The sequence below is a fragment of the Ascaphus truei genome, chromosome 4 (genome assembly GCF_040206685.1).
Source record: "Ascaphus truei isolate aAscTru1 chromosome 4, aAscTru1.hap1, whole genome shotgun sequence".
Classification (NCBI taxonomy): Eukaryota; Metazoa; Chordata; class Amphibia; order Anura; family Ascaphidae; genus Ascaphus; species Ascaphus truei.
The window spans coordinates 414,721,235-414,740,747 of NC_134486.1; the positions used below are offsets into that span (position 1 = coordinate 414,721,235).

At 47.0% G+C, this 19,513-nt stretch overlaps 1 protein-coding gene across 6 annotated transcripts in view; it reads left to right on the forward strand.

Moving 5' to 3' along the window:
* The window catches only part of MDGA1 (MAM domain containing glycosylphosphatidylinositol anchor 1), a 544,714-nt gene that overhangs the window by 307,359 nt on the left and 217,842 nt on the right, over positions 1-19,513 (forward strand). For all 6 annotated transcript variants that reach the window (XR_012801245.1, XM_075598788.1, XM_075598786.1 and 3 more), the window contains exons 4-5: positions 3,378-3,574; positions 17,834-17,966. Coding sequence is in view for 5 of the 6 variants with exons in the window: in XM_075598788.1 (XP_075454903.1) it covers positions 3,378-3,574; positions 17,834-17,966 (330 nt within the window). In the remaining variant the exon portion in view is untranslated. The remainder of the gene's footprint in view (positions 1-3,377; positions 3,575-17,833; positions 17,967-19,513) is intronic.

The window sequence follows — 19,513 nt, forward strand, 5'->3', positions numbered from 1 at the left end:
GGAGGAATAGGGAGGGAGGAAATAGGCTCACCCAGAAAGGGAGACTACAATCAAGCGTTAGTGAACCGCCAACTCGGAGGACCCTCAGTTGTAGTCCAGCCGGTGTATCTGCAACCCATGGTAAATCCCAGGATCAGCTGGGGATTGGCGGCAGAGACGCCGGTCATTCAGTTCTAGTGCAGAGAGCTGCTGCAGCAGTAACCAGCGCTCTTAGCCTGCGGAAGCTCAGGACGCGATCCGGCCACCATCCAAACCGTCCTGTAGTGATGACGTAGTGACGCTGCTTTTTTTCCTGGGGCGTTTCGTCACTCTGTGGTGACTTCTTCAAAGGAGAACGGGTTGCAGATACACCGGCTGGACTTCAGCTGAGGATCCACCGAGTTGGCGGTGACAATTGTTCACTAACGCTTGATTTTATTCTCCCTTTGTGAGTGAGCCAATTCTCTCCCTCCCTATTCCTCCATTAAATGGGAAAACTTTTTACGCTATGGGCCTTGCGCTTTCTCCCTTTTATTCTTTATATATATATATATATAATCAGGAACCAGCCTACACCACTTCACAATATCAAGATAACACAGTGTATAAAAAGCCATCTATATGTACTGTATATTGAAAAAGCACAACGAAAGCAGGAAACAGACATTATCAGGGACATCATTAATTGATGCAAGAGAAATACTAGCTGTGTCTATACAGTAACACAAGAGTCAGTGGGAGTTTGTGTATGATAGATCTCCAAATCAGCTCTATAACTATTTAGTAAATAACCCTTTGTGCCCAGACAGTCTTAGGGATTTGGAGACAGTCTCAGTGATTTGGAGACAGTCTCAGTGATTTGGAGAGAGTCTCAGTGATTTGGAGACAGTCTCAGTGATTTGGAGACAGTCTCAGTGATTTGGAGACAGTCTCAGTGATTTGGAGACAGTCTTAGTGATTTGGAGAGAGTCTCAGTGATTTGGAGACAGTCTCAGTGATTTGGAGACAGTCTCAGTGATTTGGAGACAGTCTCAGTGATTTGGAGACAGTCTCAGTGATTTGGAGACAGTCTCAGTGATTTGGAGAGAGTCTCAGTGATTTGGAGACAGTCTCAGTGATTTGGAGACAGTCTCAGTGATTTGGAGACAGTCTTAGTGATTTTTAGCATCTGAGTCACATTGATTTCCATATAGTTTCACTGACAAAAAAAAACTAATAAACATTTCATTTTTTTATCCAGAACCCCCAAATCTCACTGATTTGGGCCTTTGGGGGTTGATATTGTTCTCTAACCGCTCCCCAAAGCTCACATTGACTCACGCAGGGCGCATTAAGTGTACTGGATGATTAAAGTGATGCTAAGAGAAGCTTCTGTTTTTAGCATGAAAACTTGCAGAGAAGCAAAATAAGCTAAGTATCGAAACCCTGCCACCATGAAATATTAATGGGCCCTGGACATCAGGGATACAGCCAGGCCTGAGCGCGGGCACATTAAAAAAACATACCAAGTCCCAACAGAGTCAGCGAAAATAAATAAGTTAACCTCTAAGCTGCAGTGTATGAATGCCTGTCCATTAAGGGGAGATCCCCCTCGCCTCTCAATATACGGTAGGATCTAAAAGCATGAAGGAAGAAACACATTCAAATATATGAGCAGCAGCATATATTAAACATATATGATGCTAGCCAGAAACAAGACATCACCTATTACTGAGTGACTGTAGAAGGACTTGTGTATTTTACAAGAATATACAGATGCAGCGGCCGTTATTCGAACATATCACATCGGAATACCCATGTCATGGCGCGGGATTTCTTCCAACCGTACCGCTTTAAGACGCGAGTGCAGAAAATGGCATTTTAGTGTTCTGGCTTTTAAACACCTTAAAGTGACACAGTAGCACAGTACCTCACACATTGCAATTCATTCATTTCATTGCATTTAATTGCACACAATCCATGAAATTCAAACAAAGCAACCGCGATAAACACGAGTGCCTGGGGCGATTGGCGGCGTTCAGGCCGCGTGAAGTTCAGCAGCGCACCCGAAAACGGCTCCGTGATTTGTTCGAATAACGGCCGCTGCGTCTGTATCTCAGGAAGAGGAAAACCCATGGAGAATTCCCCAGTAAAATTGTAATCAGGAGGAACTGGGAAAGCATAACACAGTCACTACACTCCATATATTGTAATTGCAGAGATACATTTCCTGATATGTGTAAAATTTACAATCTTACGGGTGCCGCGGGCAACCCTGACAGACAGAGGCAAACAGCAGCTTCTTTCCCCATCACTTTCATTCATTCATTGCGCTGAAACCTCCCATATGTTACATAGCTAAGGACACCATCCATACGCCTGACACAGACACACTGTGAGAAAGTAAAGGTTGTATGTGTGTGCATCTGTGTGTGTACTGCCTGGCAGGGGGTCAGGTCTGCTTAGCTTCTCAAATATATATTGTGTGTTATTTTGAAAAAAAATAAAATAAAACAATGATATTTTGGGGCAGAAAGGAAAAGCCGTAACAATGTCTGGTCACTGGAAATATTCTGTCAGAAGGGGGAAGGAGAAGCCGTACATTGACTGGTCACTGGAAATACAGTATTCTGCCAGAAGGGGGAAGGAAAACAGACAGGCTGAAGAAAGCCATGGCACTTTCGGGATTGTTTCGTTCCTCTGCCTTAGAGGAGGGGTGGGCAACTCCAGTCCTCAAGGGCCACCAATAGGTCAGGTTTTAAGGATATCCCTGCGTCAGCACAGGTGGTACAGTCAAAGACTGAGCCACTTATTGAGCCACCCGTGCTGAAGCAGGGATATCCTGAAAACCTGACCTGTTGGTAGCCCTTGAGGACTGGGGTTGCCACACCCCTGCCCTAGTGGCATGTTTGACTTCCCTCTTTAACACTATACAAGGGATAGTTTAATTTATTGATGGGTTCTCATCATTGGTTCTCCACTTACTTTTCCCCTGATCCTATAACAATGACATGCTTTGCGAGAGTGGGAACCGGACACATTCCACGTGGGTATCTCTCTATTGAGGCATCTTTCCTCTTCTTCGGTCTAACCTTGAAGGGATAACATTACCAATGGATTACCATCATTTTTTCCCCTTCACCCAAATTTCCCCGCCTCCTATAACCTTGATATGTTTTCCCAGTGGTTTAACCAAAAGAGAATACCCAACGGTGCTATGGGTTGGTTGATATCTCTGTATTTGGAGTCCTCTTTGTATTGCTTCTTCTTGATACTTCTATGGTATGTTTGGTGTCAATGATGGGTTCTCAACATTGCTTTCCCTTTTGTCCTGTTTCCCCTGACCCCATGACACTGATATGCATCCCTAAGGTTTAGAACCCACAGTATATAACTGCCGCTGCGGACCTGCCTTCCAGATCTAGATGCGCCCATTCTAACCATTCACCAGACCATCAGCGATGTGCGAGGGAGCTTCTACCAGGAGAAGACAGTCTTCTTACGCTGCACCGTCAGCTCCAACCCACCCGCCCGCTTCATCTGGAAACGGGGGTCCGAGATTCTCTCCCACAACCAGGACAACGGAGTGGATATTTATGAGCCCCTCTACACACAGGTGAGGCATTACCCCCATATTTCCAAAAACCCAGTCAAGAGGCAATTCCTCCACCGACCCCTAAATATGATCCAGGGCTGCACAGACTTACCCGACATGAATACCTGTACAGAAAACAATATGGCCACTGGGGACAGCCCTGGTCCATTGACCAATAGGTAGTTGCAACATCATTGGGAGAGGACATTGTGAATTTCCTTTGGATGGTCCCATGGCCATATTGATTTTGTACCACTGCCGGGAAATATCTAAAGTAACAATTCCTCAGCAACTGAATGATTTGGTATCACATTTAAATGAACGTGTATACAGAGTTTCTTTCTACACGTACAATGTTTTTGTGAGGAGTGGAGAAAGTGGGTGGGGGGGGGGGTGAGAGATTTATCCTCCTAAATATGAAATGCCCCTTTAAATGAGTGGAATGTGACAAAAGTGACTGCCCTCTGACGAGAGACCGAGCACAATAATACTGTCTATGACATGCAATAGTAATAGTGACAAAAGTGTTATTTGTGGAGATCTGTACAGTGAAATTAACAGGAAGATGACATGCTGGAGGTTACTGCTACGAACATGTGTGTAAGAGGGGGGATCTGAATTTAGGCAGGGAGTTTCATTGCTGCCTATGATTAAAATGCAGGTTTTAGAAGTGTGATTCCAGGGACGTTTGTAGGTGTTATTGGTGTGTCACTAGTAAGAAGGCACCCCGATCATATCACATTCTGTGAGTCATCCCACCATTAAACATTTTCAATTAAGTTAATGGGACGACTCTATGAGTCTGTGGGTGCGAGTAATATTTAAGAGGGCGATCCCATTTAAGTTTGTTGGGTATGCTAATAAAATGGGGATAGCCGTTATTGCTAATCAATGGTCATTAAAGTGAAAGCCCATTAAAAGCAATAATGGCTGTCTGACTTTACCCATACATGTGCAAGTTACAGTGTGTGTTTAAGTGAGATGCTGACTTCTAACTCATTGATGTTTATAGTGATGTGCGTAAGAGGGGAAATCTAACTTCTGAGAGGACAAACCCATTGAAATGTGTAGGTACAAGTGAAATGTGTGAGAGTAAGATCCTGACTCTACAATGAGCAATCCCATTGAAGTCGGTGGGGGCAACTGGAGGCGTGGGAGGAAATACTCTGTGGTTGTAGGACCGTGAGTCTCCTATAGGGGGCGAGGATAACAAAGCATCCACTAATGTAGGGGTCGCCAACCTATTTTTCAGGCGGGCCAATTAATGGACACAAATGTTTTCCCGGGCCGCCGTCCTACTGCCCATTGCATATTAATAGCTAATCCTAATCTAAATAACAGTGAGGATAATAAAAACATTAAAATATCACAAAAAAAATTATTGCGAAGATTAGAAGAAACTCGAAGTCCTAATAAATAAAGAAAAAGAAAAATATGAATTTACAAAGTGTCAGTGGGATTAGTGAACTTGTATTTCAAGTAACAGTTTCTCAATATTAGGATTGATTTTCGAGTGTCTGTCAATACAGATCTGTACTTATTTTTAACAAAGCTCCTTGCTGAAGATGTTTGCTCGCAAAACCAATATGGGGAATAACTTCAATGTAATTGTAATTTAAGGATTTTGATTTATTTTATGTTTTTAATTGTTACAAAAGTTATTAAAATGTTCAAAATGTATGTTAAAATCCATAAGTTTTCCGTTATGTTTTTGGAATTTTATGGATTTCGTATTGTTAATTTCCTTAATTAATGTTTCAGTCGATTTTGTTTCATTTTTTGCGCCTTCATCAGGCTCACTATTCCACATTCCGTCACAGGACACAGGTTGGCCACCCCATGCACTAATGCATAGGCGGATTTTCAGCAGCTGGACAGAGGCGCACACTTGGGATAGCCCAGAAAGGATTCCCCATTCAGTAAGGGCGCGTCCATTGTCGGCGAGCGCTCGCGACCGTGCGCGTGACGTCACAGATGTTTTAGCTGCAGTGATTTGTGGCCTGGGTAAACGCGACGGGGAGGCGTGTTGGGGTTGCGGCTATGACATCACAGAGCTGGTTCGCCCTCATTGGGCACCGCAGAATCAAATTGAACTGATTATTCGCGCACCGCGCATCCCATCGCGCTGCGTGCACACTCCTCCGCACAGTCTCGCTGACCATGGATGCGGCTTAACTGAACTCAAAGTCGGCGTGTGAGGTTATCACTCCCTCCATAGGAAGCTCCGTCACACAACTCAGAGCCGGAAGAGAATCTGCCCCCCTCCTCCCTACAGGGCTGTGCTCCTGCCATAAATATAAATAAATAGGTGTTGTCTGAGGGGTAATGAGCCAGTGCCACTGGGAAAATACAAACATTGTTCATCATATGACAGATACATCCACAGCCTTAACTTCTCCCTTACAACCATGTCCCACTCATCGTGGGAACCTTTCATTCTTTCATAACTGCTACTGTATGTACCACATTACAATACCTGTCCAGGCACAATACAATCCAAAGGGGGAAACACATTTCTTTTAAATTATATCTCAACTATAAAGGATTCCCACTTTTACTGTGGCTGCCCCTTTATATTGTGGACGAGATATTTGGGAATATGTACCAAGATGGTGCCATTTGCTCCACAACACGGAGTAAAAATTCTGATCAGTGTTCATTTTCGCCGGCATTAGATGAACCGTATGAATCTTGTTCCTTAGATTTGGGGCAGATCTCTTCGGAGAACAGTTTACGTCACCTCGGACCTATATGGATTTATATGATGCACTAGGAAAACAGGACTGGTTGTAGACACCGTATGAATCTTGTTCCTTAGATTTGGGGCAGATCTCTTCAGAGAACAGTTTACGTCACCTCGGACCTATATGGATTTATATGATGCACTAGGAAAACAGGACTGGTTGTAGACACCGTATGAATCTTGTTCCTTAGATTTGGGGCAGATCTCTTCTGAGAACAGTTTATGCCACCTCGGACCTACTGTATATGGATTTATATGATGCACGAGGAAAACAGGACTGGTTGTAGACACAACTTGCGACCCATCTCAGAATAATATTGTGTTGACTCCTGCTAAAACCGCTCTCCAAAGTGCTGTCTGGGGCCAGTGGAGCACAACTGAAGGATAAACTGTGCAAAGTGACACAATCTGAAAAGCGCTTTCATTTGCTCCACTTCCTATGTATCCCCCTGTGTGTAAAGGGGCTGCTTCAACCCACCTTACTACTGGAAGTGAAAGGGTTAACGCCAATGAAAAATGCTCCGTGCCATTTTAAAACACAATGATTATGGGACTTTCCAACACTATCCTGTATCCCATCCCACTGGTGTCCAGCAATCCTGCCAACCCGTCTCAAGGCTCAGTCAGAGAGAGCTTGCGTTACAGATGCAGCCAGCGTTACCGCACCTGTTGTTGCACGATAACACGTCTCCACTAGTGCGAGCTCTAATGCAGTATCGTGCGATTAGCAATTTAACACAACGGAGCCACGCAATGCAGAGTTGGGGATTTACTAGCCGCACGGTGTGCAACACATTGGCTGCATTTGTACAGTTTCCCCGGCTGACGGCAGAAGGGGGAAGAAAATAACCGATTTACTATAGCACTAAACCTCGTCACTGCCAGGCGGCCCAGCAAAGAAGAGGTTAAACGCGGTCAACACTTAAATCATTGCTGAAAAAAGTTTTCCGGGCGCAGATCTGGAAAATACAAAGAGGAACTGCAGTTTAAGTCCGAATGTGCTATTTATTGGGGGGTACAGAGTGAAGCTTTGCAAACTGGAGCATTGCTACAAATTGCACCATCTCAACCGTGTGCGTCAAGCCTTTGCTCCAAATTGCTCCACGAGTGTTAGGGGGCGGCCCCAGTCCCTTCGAGGCGTGCGCTGTGCGTTCAAGCTCCGCCCCCCCCAGTCAGGCTCCGCCCCCCCAGTCAGGCCGGTCCCAGTTCCTACCTTGTCGCGCACCTTTCCCCAGCGGTGCGCGGCAGGTTTTCAGTCAGGCAGGGGAATTTAAGATCAGAGTTTGCGATAGAGGCGTGGCCACGCCCCCACCAGCGGTTCAGCCAATGAGGGCGAACCAGTCACGTGAGGTCGTGGCCACGCCCCTGCAAACCCACCACCACACTCCCTCGCTTTCAGGATCGCGGTGCAGCGCAGAGCACGTGCTGCCCCCTCACTAGGCGCGCATGCAACAGAACACACTGGGACCTCACCCTTATGGGGAGTGGTTAGAGGCGAGGGGAGGCAACAGCTACATAGAAAGATCAAACATTGTGCCTATAACTGGTGCAGTCTCTCTCGCTCTCCTTGCATCGAGACACAAAGTAAGTTATGGTGAGAGAAAAGGTGACACAAAGCCTCCACCGTACCGTGTACAGCACATACAAATACCCCGTGTGAGCACATTCACACGGCTCAGACAGGTCTGCAGCCCTGCCTCTCCCCATTATCTCCTAGCATATGGTGTTTCCACTGCAGCCAGGGATTCTGGGTAATGACATGCAAATGAGCACTCACAGTGTGTCACTTTTTCCTTGTTGTCCATTTCAGCATGGACCCCTGTAAGCTTATGCCTGCTGCATTCATGTTGAAATTAATAAGAAGCCAAATGTGACACACTGTGCTCATTTGCATGGCAATACCCAGAATCCCTAGCTGCAGTGGAAGCACTGTATGCGACGAGATCATGGAGAAATGCCGGGCTGCAGACCTCTCTCTTTGCATACGATATATTCACCGGGTTTAGATGTTGTTGGCCTCTGCGCCAAATGTCAGGAACAAGATGACCAAACTGCACACATATTTCAGCGGCACCGCGTTTCAGAGCCAGCTGCACCATGTTTATTCGGTACATATCCGCCATTTTCCTTGCAGGGGGGGTGTACAATAAACGCCAGCAGTGACTGGAAGTCCTCCTTCTACATAACTATGCAACAGATCCCCAGAGCGCCGGGGAGTCAGGGCTTTTAGTAATGGGACGCTATTGTCCAATAACACAGCTGTGCGTCCGGTCAGACACAGGTGTACAGGATTGCTGGATGGTTTGCTCCGTGCACGCTGTGCGGCAGTGACCTGTACTGAGCGTCACGAGCCACTCATTCACATACAGAGGGTATAAGCCAGAGGGATATACAGTCTGGTCAGGTACGGTGTGCACCTGAGGGTCATTACTGCGGCCACACTATAGAACGTTGATGCACTGAGAGTAGGGGACGGTGGTTACAGAATGAAGGATACAGGGAGGATGCATACAGTCCCAGGATCTCCTGTACTGATAACGCCATGTGTCTCTTCCCAGTGCTGTGCCACAAGGGGCGGGCAACTCCTGTCCTCAAGGGCCACCAACAGGTCAGGTTTTCAGGATTTCCCTGCTTCAGCACGGGTGGCTCAATCGGCATCTCAGTCGTCGACTGCACCACCTGTGCTGAAGCAGGGATATCCTGATAACCTGGCCTGCTGGTGGCCCTTGAGGCCCGGTGTGGTCCACCTCTGCCGTACGGACTTCACTTGCTCTGCACCTCCACCGGGCCAGACACGGGAGCACAAACATCACTCCGGGGGGAATATAGTCCATCTCCACTCCGCTTCAGGGGCAGAGCAGGGTCGCTGACACGTTGCCCTGTTTATTTTCCCGTGGACAGGAATGACAGTTTTTCATTGATGGATCTAACAATGTCCTCTCCCCAATCCTATAGGTTAAGTGATTTTAACCCCTTCACCGTCAGACATTTAACGGGTCGCTAATTATCTCGCCCCCTTTTTTATTTTTTTTCAGAAACCACACATTACACTGTGTATTGATTGTATTCAGGGGTTATACACCCTGTAATTTGGCATGTCTCTTACCCGTGCGAGTCTGCAAGTCTCGTGTGATAATAACAACTTTATTTCATGTCGCGCTTTTCTCCCGATTGGACTCAGCGCGCTTCATAGTTACAGTACAATGCGCGGTATGCCAGGGGAGCGCAATCTTTCCCCCCCCCCCCTGCCAGCTGCCCCCTCTCCGCGCACCCCCCGCCCCTCCCTCTTACCTTGGCTACGGCATTCTGGGCTTCACGAGTCATGTCATTTGACGCCACGTTGCCATGGCGACGCGTCTCCAGACGCCGTTGGAGCCAAGGTAAGTGCAGTTTGCAAAGTCCTTCGCCGCTTCCCCGGCATTTAAATGAAGTGCCTCCGGGAAGGCCCTGCGCTCCCCGCAGACAATCTCGCAGTCTGCGCACCCCTGCGGCGCGCAGCACACAGGAGTGTTACGGTCCCTGCCGCGCAGAGCTAACAATCTGTGTTTTTTGTGCCTGAGGCACAGGGAGGTAAAGTGACTTGCACAAGGAGCTGGCAATGCGTTCTCCTGCTTAACTCTCAGTGCCACTGTTATGCGTCAGAGTTTTGACACTCTGAGCCCCTCCATCAGGGTCAAATGGAAGAGTCATGATAAAGCAGCAGTGCACCCTGCAAACAGGATCCTTTTTATTTGTTTTTGAGTTATTGAGCCCCGTGATAAAGATGGCGCTTGTCTTATCACCCCCTTAGCACCCCCCTTACCATCGTCTTACCCCCCCGAGCCCTCCCATTCAGCTGCTGTAGAACCGCAAGTTCACAACAACGTCCACTCAGAAATAAGAATTTCCCATGAGGGTTATTCCCTTAAGTCTTCTGACTGCAAAACTGGGGCAGAACCAGTGGAAAAAAACAGCACCAGATTTATCCAAAGGAAACCCCCCAATAGCTTTTATTCTGAGTAATTTCTTTTGCTAAACATAGTGCTGTATTTGCACTGGGTCTGTCCAGTTTCCCAGTCAGGAGACTTCAGTAAATAGCCCTCCTTGCTTGAGCTATGCTCTGTGTGAGTAAGTTTGTGCTTGGGGAGCCTCTGCCAGACGACTTACCCCATGCACCAGGCACTATGTTTTATTCTGCATCAGAAACTCAGCCCAGGCCGGGAAGGCAGAAAGCTCCCGGGCTAACAACATCCGAAAAAAGTGCAATGCATCAAAGCAAACTTTGCCAAACCCAACAGACAGGTTGAAAATGCTGATAAACCTGACATTTGTACATTGTTCCCTCCAGCATAAAGGAGAGTAAAATACTATGGTTCTGTATCATGCATGCAGTCTTTATTATCCCATCCTAATACTGCACCGACACACTTTATTCGAGCAAATACCCGGTATGTACCTGGCAGATACCTGGAATGCGCCGCTCCTCACCTCTGACAAGCCCCGTTGCATTTGCCTTCCCAGCCTGGGTTCATGCCTGGCTGATGGGCGGCTGATCTGTTAAATGATAATGATTAGGATTTAATAGGCTGCAATGCTTCGCGTGTCTACCAGATGGCATAAATTCATGAATTGTAATGCAGTATATATATATGTACTGTGCAGTATTGCAGCCAACGGGAATAAAATGCTTCAATCCCTGCCGGAAAATAACTCAATGTACTCGGGCAGAAAACAGTCACAAACCTCAATACACCCGGGTATACCCGAATTCGTGGGACTAGCCGAGCTCGAATAAAGTGTGTCGCCAGTGTAACATAGCTACATGTGCCTGAGCTCAGAGCCTGTGATGCTGCTCCCCTGGTCCCTCCACCGAAACATACCTCAAATAAAGCCCACACACAGAGGTCTGGAGGCACACGGACCACGGCTTTTATTAAACTACAGCGGGGGGGGGGGGGGAGGAAGGGTGCTAACCCTGCCAGGGTGCTGCACCCACAGGGAAGGCCAATGATGCACAATCATGGTCCTCAACTACTCACGCCAGGACCACCCAGACTCACCTGCTCAGCTACCTCCACGTCAGCTGTGAGATGGGCCCAAAGCACACTGAGCCAACCATGTCACCACCACACATTACGGTAACTGGGCCTCGTCTGGCAAGGTTAACCTGCACTTACTACCCGCAACCAGCTGCCACTAACAGGGCTATTTAATTCCCTTATACTGCTGTATCCCCAGACTGCCAGACCTGCAGAAACCTTTCAAACCCAATCTGAAGGCGCATTAAATTAGTCAAACCGTTTAATAAGAAACCGTGCAAACGGAACTAACGTCGCCCGTTATTAAGGGGAAAAAACATCCCGAGTGCCCTGTTCCCTGCGCTTGCATCCCTTGCGGGAGCATTCGCCTGTGAACTGTGCTCCGCCACCGGACGAACACTCATGCATCCTCTGACGTTACAATGCCCCTCATTAAAGGCCCAACAACAACCATTCCTATAGCCAGCCACCCAGCCACAAGATGATCTTCTGTCGGACACCCCTAGAAAGGAGGCCGGCTTCTGCATTGTCATGAACTCGATCCACAGATCCTTATCTTTGGTATGCCAGGCATGTAATTGCCTGTGGCAAGACACCAAGCCACCTGGCTATAATTCTGCTCCGCGAACCCTATCATGGTACCTGAGCAGGGCTGAGCCAAGGTGGGAAGCTTTTTCGCCCATTACGCTAGCGGAGGTGGAGAAATCCTTAATCCAATTAGTTAACGTAAAGGGAAATAGCCGACTTTCAATTTCCTCTTTCGTAGCCTTGCTAGACCATTAATGCCTCCTTTTAGCCCAGGAGCATGGGCAATATCTCCAAATCCCGCCCCAGACTTTTTCTTTAACTTACGCGGGTACATACAAACCCAACGGGTTGGTGATGCATGTGTATGCATCCTCAAAACAGACATCTGAATCTTTTCCCACTTTTGGCAGGCCCACCGCAGGACCTGGTAAATCCACTCTGCCTCCCGAAGGCAGTAGCAGCTCCACCAACCACTCCATGCTTACCCATGTCCTGACTGATCCCCTTCATGAGTGAAGACCCCTCCCATACTCCTGCCACACCAGGGGGAACCACATCAGCCCCAGAACCTGTTGTTGGTGTCGGTGCAAAGCTAGGCCCTTGGACCACCACTAACCCGCATGAGCGACTCACAAGTGCAGACAAAATGCCTTTTAGCAGGACCACTAAGTCATATGTGACTGCGGTCAACAACCCACTCACAGATGGCTGAGACCCCGCTACCGACCATCCTGCCGCATCCACCATTAACCATGGAACACCATCGGGGTTAGCCTCGCCACCCACCAACCCCCCTGGCCGAGGTGAGCCACCGACCTGCTCTGCCTCCTGTGACCTCCAACCCACACTGCAGGCTCCCGATCTGAGCTGGGCCTCTCTAAGGGCTTAGCGCCGCCTATGAGTGCATCGCTCTTGCCTCTCATATGGGCCACATGTGGACCCTTTCGGAGCACTTCCACCGCTCAACAGGGTGATATTAGCTGAGACTACCTGAGTGCTGCATACAGGCGCCAACATTTCCTAGCACCTCCAAACTACCTGGTAATTAATGTACTGCACCTTAGCCTTGCAGCTTCGGAGACCAATACCAGGGCTCCCGGCTGGCTTACCAGCACCAGCATTACAGGGTTGTTGTATCTCACAGGGGAACCTAATACTGTGTGCAGTGACACCACACACACAGTATCAGAGCGGCTTATTCTAGCTTTAGGAAAGGCTCAGAATTCACAGTATCATATCTAGGCCATTCCTCGTTTATGTTCTGTTTGTTTCTCTGTTTCACCTGAGTGTCCCATGCATTTTTATTCAATCTATAGCAGCGGTGCGCAAAGTTGGGGTTGGGCACGGCATTTACAGATGCCCTGCGCTCTTCTCCAAAGCATTTAAATTAAATACCGGGGAGCGCACAAGGCTTTTGTAACTCGCTTACCTTGGCTTCCAACGTCGCCATGGCAACGCTGGTCAAATGACGCCGCAGGGTCACGTGACGTCACATGACATCGTTGCGTCATTTGACGCCGGTTCCTAGGTACGGGGGGGCGCGAGCACTGGGGCTGAGCAGGCAGGGGGGCGCAGCACAGAAAGTTTGCGCACCACTGGTCTTTAGAACCCTATTAAAGTATTTGAATGTACCACAATTACTGGTACTTACCGTCAGTGTCAGGGACTCCCTGACTCTGTGCATTAGCACTTCCAGTATATCTAGTTTATCCCCATTCAGCCGCAGTGAGAGCGTGCGCGCGGGGGGGGCTGCTTTCTGCGCCCACTCTCCACCTGGCGTGAGGCTCTTGATGCTGTTGTCTGCTATTAATCCTCGGGGGCTGCCACGGTCACATGGTCACATGGTCACAGCACGTTCCTGTGTTAGGAACAGCAAGTCTTGCTGCATCTCTACACAATACAAACTGCGACGTTCACTTGCAATGCTGTTCTGTTTCGGCTCCGATATTATCTGCTTTAACTTTCTAATTTAATAGAACAAAGTGAGGTTTTTTTTTACTTTGCAGGATGAGCTGTAGAAAAATCCATTAGGGTGGGGAAGGAGGAGGGGCACAGATACCCGTGCCCACCTGCGCCAGGTGCAGTCACTGCGCTGTGTGATGTTCCAGGCCAGCCCGTCTACTTATCTCAGCTGTGTTATTAGATCAAGTCCAGCAAGCGTACATGCAAAACCAGGACTGGCTCATTACCGCACGGCTAAGCTGGAGTTTGTTGGCAGCTGTGGGTACAGCACACGTACACAGGAGAAAAGGAAGCAATTTGTTTTTGCATCTGGGAGACTTTAATAAATGACCCCCTTTAGTCATTAAAAATAATATCCAAAATATTCATCCTGGGTAAAAAAGCCACCTTTCTGGAAGACTCAGGGGACAGGTTTATGTAACCGGTAATATATGTATTGTGTTACTGCTGTGAAGCACTATATACATTAGTGGCACTATACAAATAAAGATATACATACAAACATACATACATACATACAAACATACATACATACATACATACATACATGTAGGTTAGAGACGGGTGCTGCTTAAAAAATGTGACTTGTGATACTTACACACAACCCAAAAACATCATTTTGGTGATTTTAACAACTTTATGCTGTCTACGGTTATTCTTACCTTTATTTTTGTGATTCCATCAGGACATTTGGTAGTTTTTCTATCAAACAATAAATGAAAGTCATGGCGTTCAGCTGCATTTTGTAAATGTGTCCGGTGGTGTTTTCTGCACCAGTGCTGCAGCATTTATAAATACCGCTAATTGGTTACTGTGGCCCCTCTGATAACTCAGGGGTTATCTCCTCCGTGCAAGGTCAGTGTGTGTGCTAATGCAGCAATAAAGGGAATGTGTAATTGATTTGTTATGTCCTCGCTGTAGGAGAGATGCAGAGAACATTGGCAGCGACTGAATAAGTAATTGGTTTGTGATGTCTTGATTGGAGACTAATGCACTCTATATTTAGGATCCCGATCTCTGAGGTGCATACGAGAGTCCTCCTGTCTCACAGAGTGAATAACAAAGACAATACAGTTTAGTCATAATGAATTAGTAGCTCTGCATCAGCGACACTGTAGCTCGTGTTAGATACTGTACACGTTCTGGGTAGTCCACCATGAACCTTGGGCTCTGCTGGGACATTAATGGCCAGGCACTGTCCTGTTCTTTCAGGGTGGTTTCTTGAGGGTTACTAGCTCACCCAAATAAATACAGATACCTTGGTTGGGAACAAATGACCGTAGCCTTTTATTAACAAAAATACCTGGATCTGGTCAGCACGAAGCCCCACCCATTGACCCTGAATATGTTCCCCGCCGCTGATGTACATGACCCGTTGAGCACTCTTGCTTTGTCACACCTGGTGTCCCTCTTATGAGTACACCCCTAGGCCTGCCACACCTTGCTATGCCACAGGAGCGCATCATTTGGGCCCCTCCCATTTCTCCACATTAACCACCTGGGCAAAACTGACCAGCCCACACCCCACCAACACCGAACCATTTGACCTGGTGGAATCGGTGTTGGTCCAGTGTTTGTGCAATTGTTTGATGGATGAAAACATTACATTGAAACATCTAGAACTTATTACATTGATCTAATTTTTGATCATTTTATACGCAGCCATTTTTGATCAGCAAATGCAAAGCAAGAGGAGGCCGAGTTATGGGTCACTAACGTGCTTATTAACATTTTCTAGTAATTATTTTTTCCCATTTACAGCATGTTGCAAAAATACACCGGGCAGAAAGCCCAGAGCCGAACACACGGTTTATTTTCTTTAATTATTTTGTGGACCCAACTTCATTAGGACTCTTCAAAAACACAATGCAATGTTACCCAATAAAACAATGCATGTGCAGTGATACTCAATACCATTGTGGATTGACGGAGCACACAGTATAATTAAAAGCAGGATTTCCAGGTGCTTGGTTGGTGCAGTTAATTATCCTACTTATCCAATTAGATTAGACTGCTGTGCACCACTATAGGGATCCCAGTCTGTGAGGCACACCTGTATACCTCGCAGTATTCTCTTCTCATACCTGTCTGTGAGGCATACCTGTATACCTCGCAGTATTCTCTTCTCATACCTGTCTGTGAGGCACACCTGTATACCTCGCAGTATTCTCTTCTCATACCTATCTGCGAGGCACACCTGTATACCTCGCAGTATTCTCTTCTCATACCTGTCTGCGAGGCATACCTGTATACCTCGCAGTATTCTCTTCTCATACCTGTCGGCGAGGCACACCTGCATACCTCGCAGTATTCTCTTCTCATACCTGTCTGCGAGGCACACCTGTATACCTCGCAGTATTCTCTTCTCATACCTGTCTGTGAGGCACACCTGTATACTTCGCAGTATTCTCTTCTCATACCTATCTGCGAGGCACACCTGTATACCACGCAGTATTCTCTTCTCATACCTATCTGCGAGGCACACCTGTATACCACGCAGTATTCTCTTCTCATACCTGTCTGCGAGGCACACCTGTATACCTCGCAGTATTCTCTTCTCATACATATCTGCGAGGCACACCTGTATACCTCGCAGTATTCTCTTCTCATACCTATCTGCGAGGCACACCTGTATACCACGCAGTATTCTCTTCTCATACCTGTCTGCGAGGCACACCTGTATACCTCGCAGTATTCTCTTCTCATACCTGTCTGCGAGGCACACCTGTATACCTCGCAGTATTCTGTTCTTATACCTGTCTGCGAGGCACACCTGTATACCTCGCAGTATTCTCTTCTCATACCTGTCTGCGAGGCATACCTGTATACCTCGCAGTATTCTCTTCTCATACCTGTCGGCGAGGCACACCTGCATACCTCGCAGTATTCTCTTCTCATACCTGTCTGCGAGGCACACCTGTATACCTCGCAGTATTCTCTTCTCATACCTGTCTGTGAGGCACATCTGTATACCTCGCAGTATTCTCTTCTCATACATGTCTGCGAGGCACACCTGTATACCTCGCAGTATTCTCTTCTCATACATATCTGCGAGGCACACCTGTATACATCGCAGTATTCTCTTCTCATACCTGTCTGTGAGGCACACCTGTATTCCTCGCAGTATTCTCTTCTCATACCTGTCTGCGAGGCACACCTGTATACCTTGCAGTATTCTGTTCTCATACCTGTCTGCGAGGCACACCTGTATACCTCGCAGTATTCTGTTCTCATACTTGCTCATCTCCCTGTTAGCACACGGCAGATCATTGATAATCCCAGTTAGAGCGAGGCCCCTCTTTCCTTGTAATATAATTATCCCGCTCCCTCTCTTTCCCCGTGTGTAAAACATTGGCCATGTAATTGAAAAGATTTTGCCTAATGAATTCCAAAGTGTTTGAAGATAAAGTTTGCTTAACCCCGGTGACAGCAAAATGATGTGTGAGAGACAATGAGGAATAAGACCAACATGGTGTAATGTGTTCCTTCCTAATACTGCGCCAAAGCCTTCTTTCCTGGCAGCCTGTGCAAATAGCAGGCCGGGTGTGTACATACTGTATGTATTCAGCATGATTTCTCAACTTCTTCCCGTAGACGCCGATCTTCTGAGCAAACAGGCGACACGGCCTCAGATCCTGGTGGATTACACTGATGGAAACCGGCACCATTTATAGACTCAAACTATGACACACATCTCATTATATGACACAAGAGGTCCAAAGCAGACACAAAGCTCCTTGACACATTGACGCAAAGGGACTCCGATTTAAATGTACGCGATGGGTGTCATTATGTTGAGCAGGGTCCCGGTTTACAAAGCTTAACACACACAGTATGACCGATTGTTTTGACGTTTGATCGCAACTTTGAAGGACACATCAATAGAAATATGCGCTCTCCATGGATTGTAACATTGACGGTTTTGCTGCCGGAGGGCGCCTGCGATGCTTTGCAGCAGAGGGGCTGATATATGGGAGCTCTCCAGGGTGGTTTCCATTGTTACTCAGTCTTTGTTCTCCCTTCGGTCAGGGTGAAACGAAAGTATTGAAGCTGAAGAACTTGAGGCCTCAGGATTACGCTAATTACACGTGTCAAGTGTCCGTGCGGAATGTGTGCGGGATCCCCGATAAATCCATCACTTTCCGACTCACTAACAGGACAGGTAAGAGGTCTCACAAGCATGCGGTTGTGTCTAAATGTAATAGGCTGCTGACTTCTAGAAGCCATATTGGTCCTGGGGATGTGTAGGTTGCTTCTAAGTGGTAATACTGGCTCATTAAGCAACATGAGAGCATAGAGGAACAGCAGTTGTAGTTTCAAACCTCACAGGCCTTTTCTTCATCCGATAGTACAGCCGCGGCCCCTTTTATTCTCCAACATCTCCGAATTTTTTCGGGGATTTTTTCCGAATGCCACGCACTTCACCGCACTTCACCGCACTTCACCGCGTTCATGCCGCATACTGACCGCATTCATACCGCATTCACGTTCGTGCATTCAATATTACGAGCGCTACAATACCGGAACATATTCCAGAAAAAAAATAATACTGCATCTGCCCGCGGTTATCAGAGTTGCGCCGATACAGCCGCATTAGGATAAAGGCGGCCGCAGCTGTATATCTGAAGCAGAAACTTGAGATCATGAAGTCCGTTCAATGTAATTTCATCTACTAATAATGTTGTTAATAAACGTTGATCTACTTAAAGGAATCTCAGCCTACGACTAACCTAGCTGTCTGAATCTGTCATCCATTCATTGATTGGCAAATAGTCTCCATTCAAAGTTCTAGTAGACATATTGGTATTGGAACACTGTGGATTTATTAACGTTTTTAACACCTTTTAAAAGGACCAACATAAGAGTTGATCATATACTGTAGGCATGACCATGTTCTGAGCTTTCCCTCTCTTCCCTCTCTTCCCTCTCTTTCCTCTCTTTCCTCTCTCCCACTCTCCCAATCTCCCACACTCCCACTCTCCCTTTCTCCCTCTCTTCCTCTCTTCCTTTCTCCCTCTCTCCCTCTCTCCCATTCCCCCTTTCACACTCTCTTCCTCTCTTCCTCTCCCTCTATCTCTCTCCCCCTCTCTCCTTCTCTCCTTCTCTCCTTCTCTCCCTCTCTCCCTCTCTCCCACTCCCCCTTTCACACTCTCTTCCTCTCTTCCTCTCCCTCTCTCTCTCTCTCTCTCCCTCTCTCCTTCTCTCCTTCTCTCCCTCTCTCCCTCTCTCAAGCTGTTCTTTTTTTCTAGTTTCTGGATTATCTGTAAAAAAAAAAAAAAGTATCAATGTCATAATACCTTTACAGTGGAATATGTGTCACACTTGTGTTCCGAGTGTAATAATTGGGACCCCTCCGAAAAAGATACAAACCAAAAACTTAAGCATTCATAAGCTGACTAGTTTGAGGCGGTAAGATGATCATGCTTTGGCAAAACACCCAGGTTCAGCTCATTTGAAAACATAAAAGAAAAAATGGTCTCACGGTACAGTCTTGTGGCGTTGACACCATAACTGCCCCTTGCCATAACTGCCCCTTTGCCATTGAAGAGGAGAATACCAAGAATGTAAATTGTCACCTGAAAAAGTCATGCTGCAAGTTTAATAAAATGTCCCAGAAAATCAACATCGAGAAATTCCTACTCACCAAGCTTGTCTCGTTTAATTGTCAAGGAAAATAAAGTGATACAGGTATCAAGAAAGATACACCAT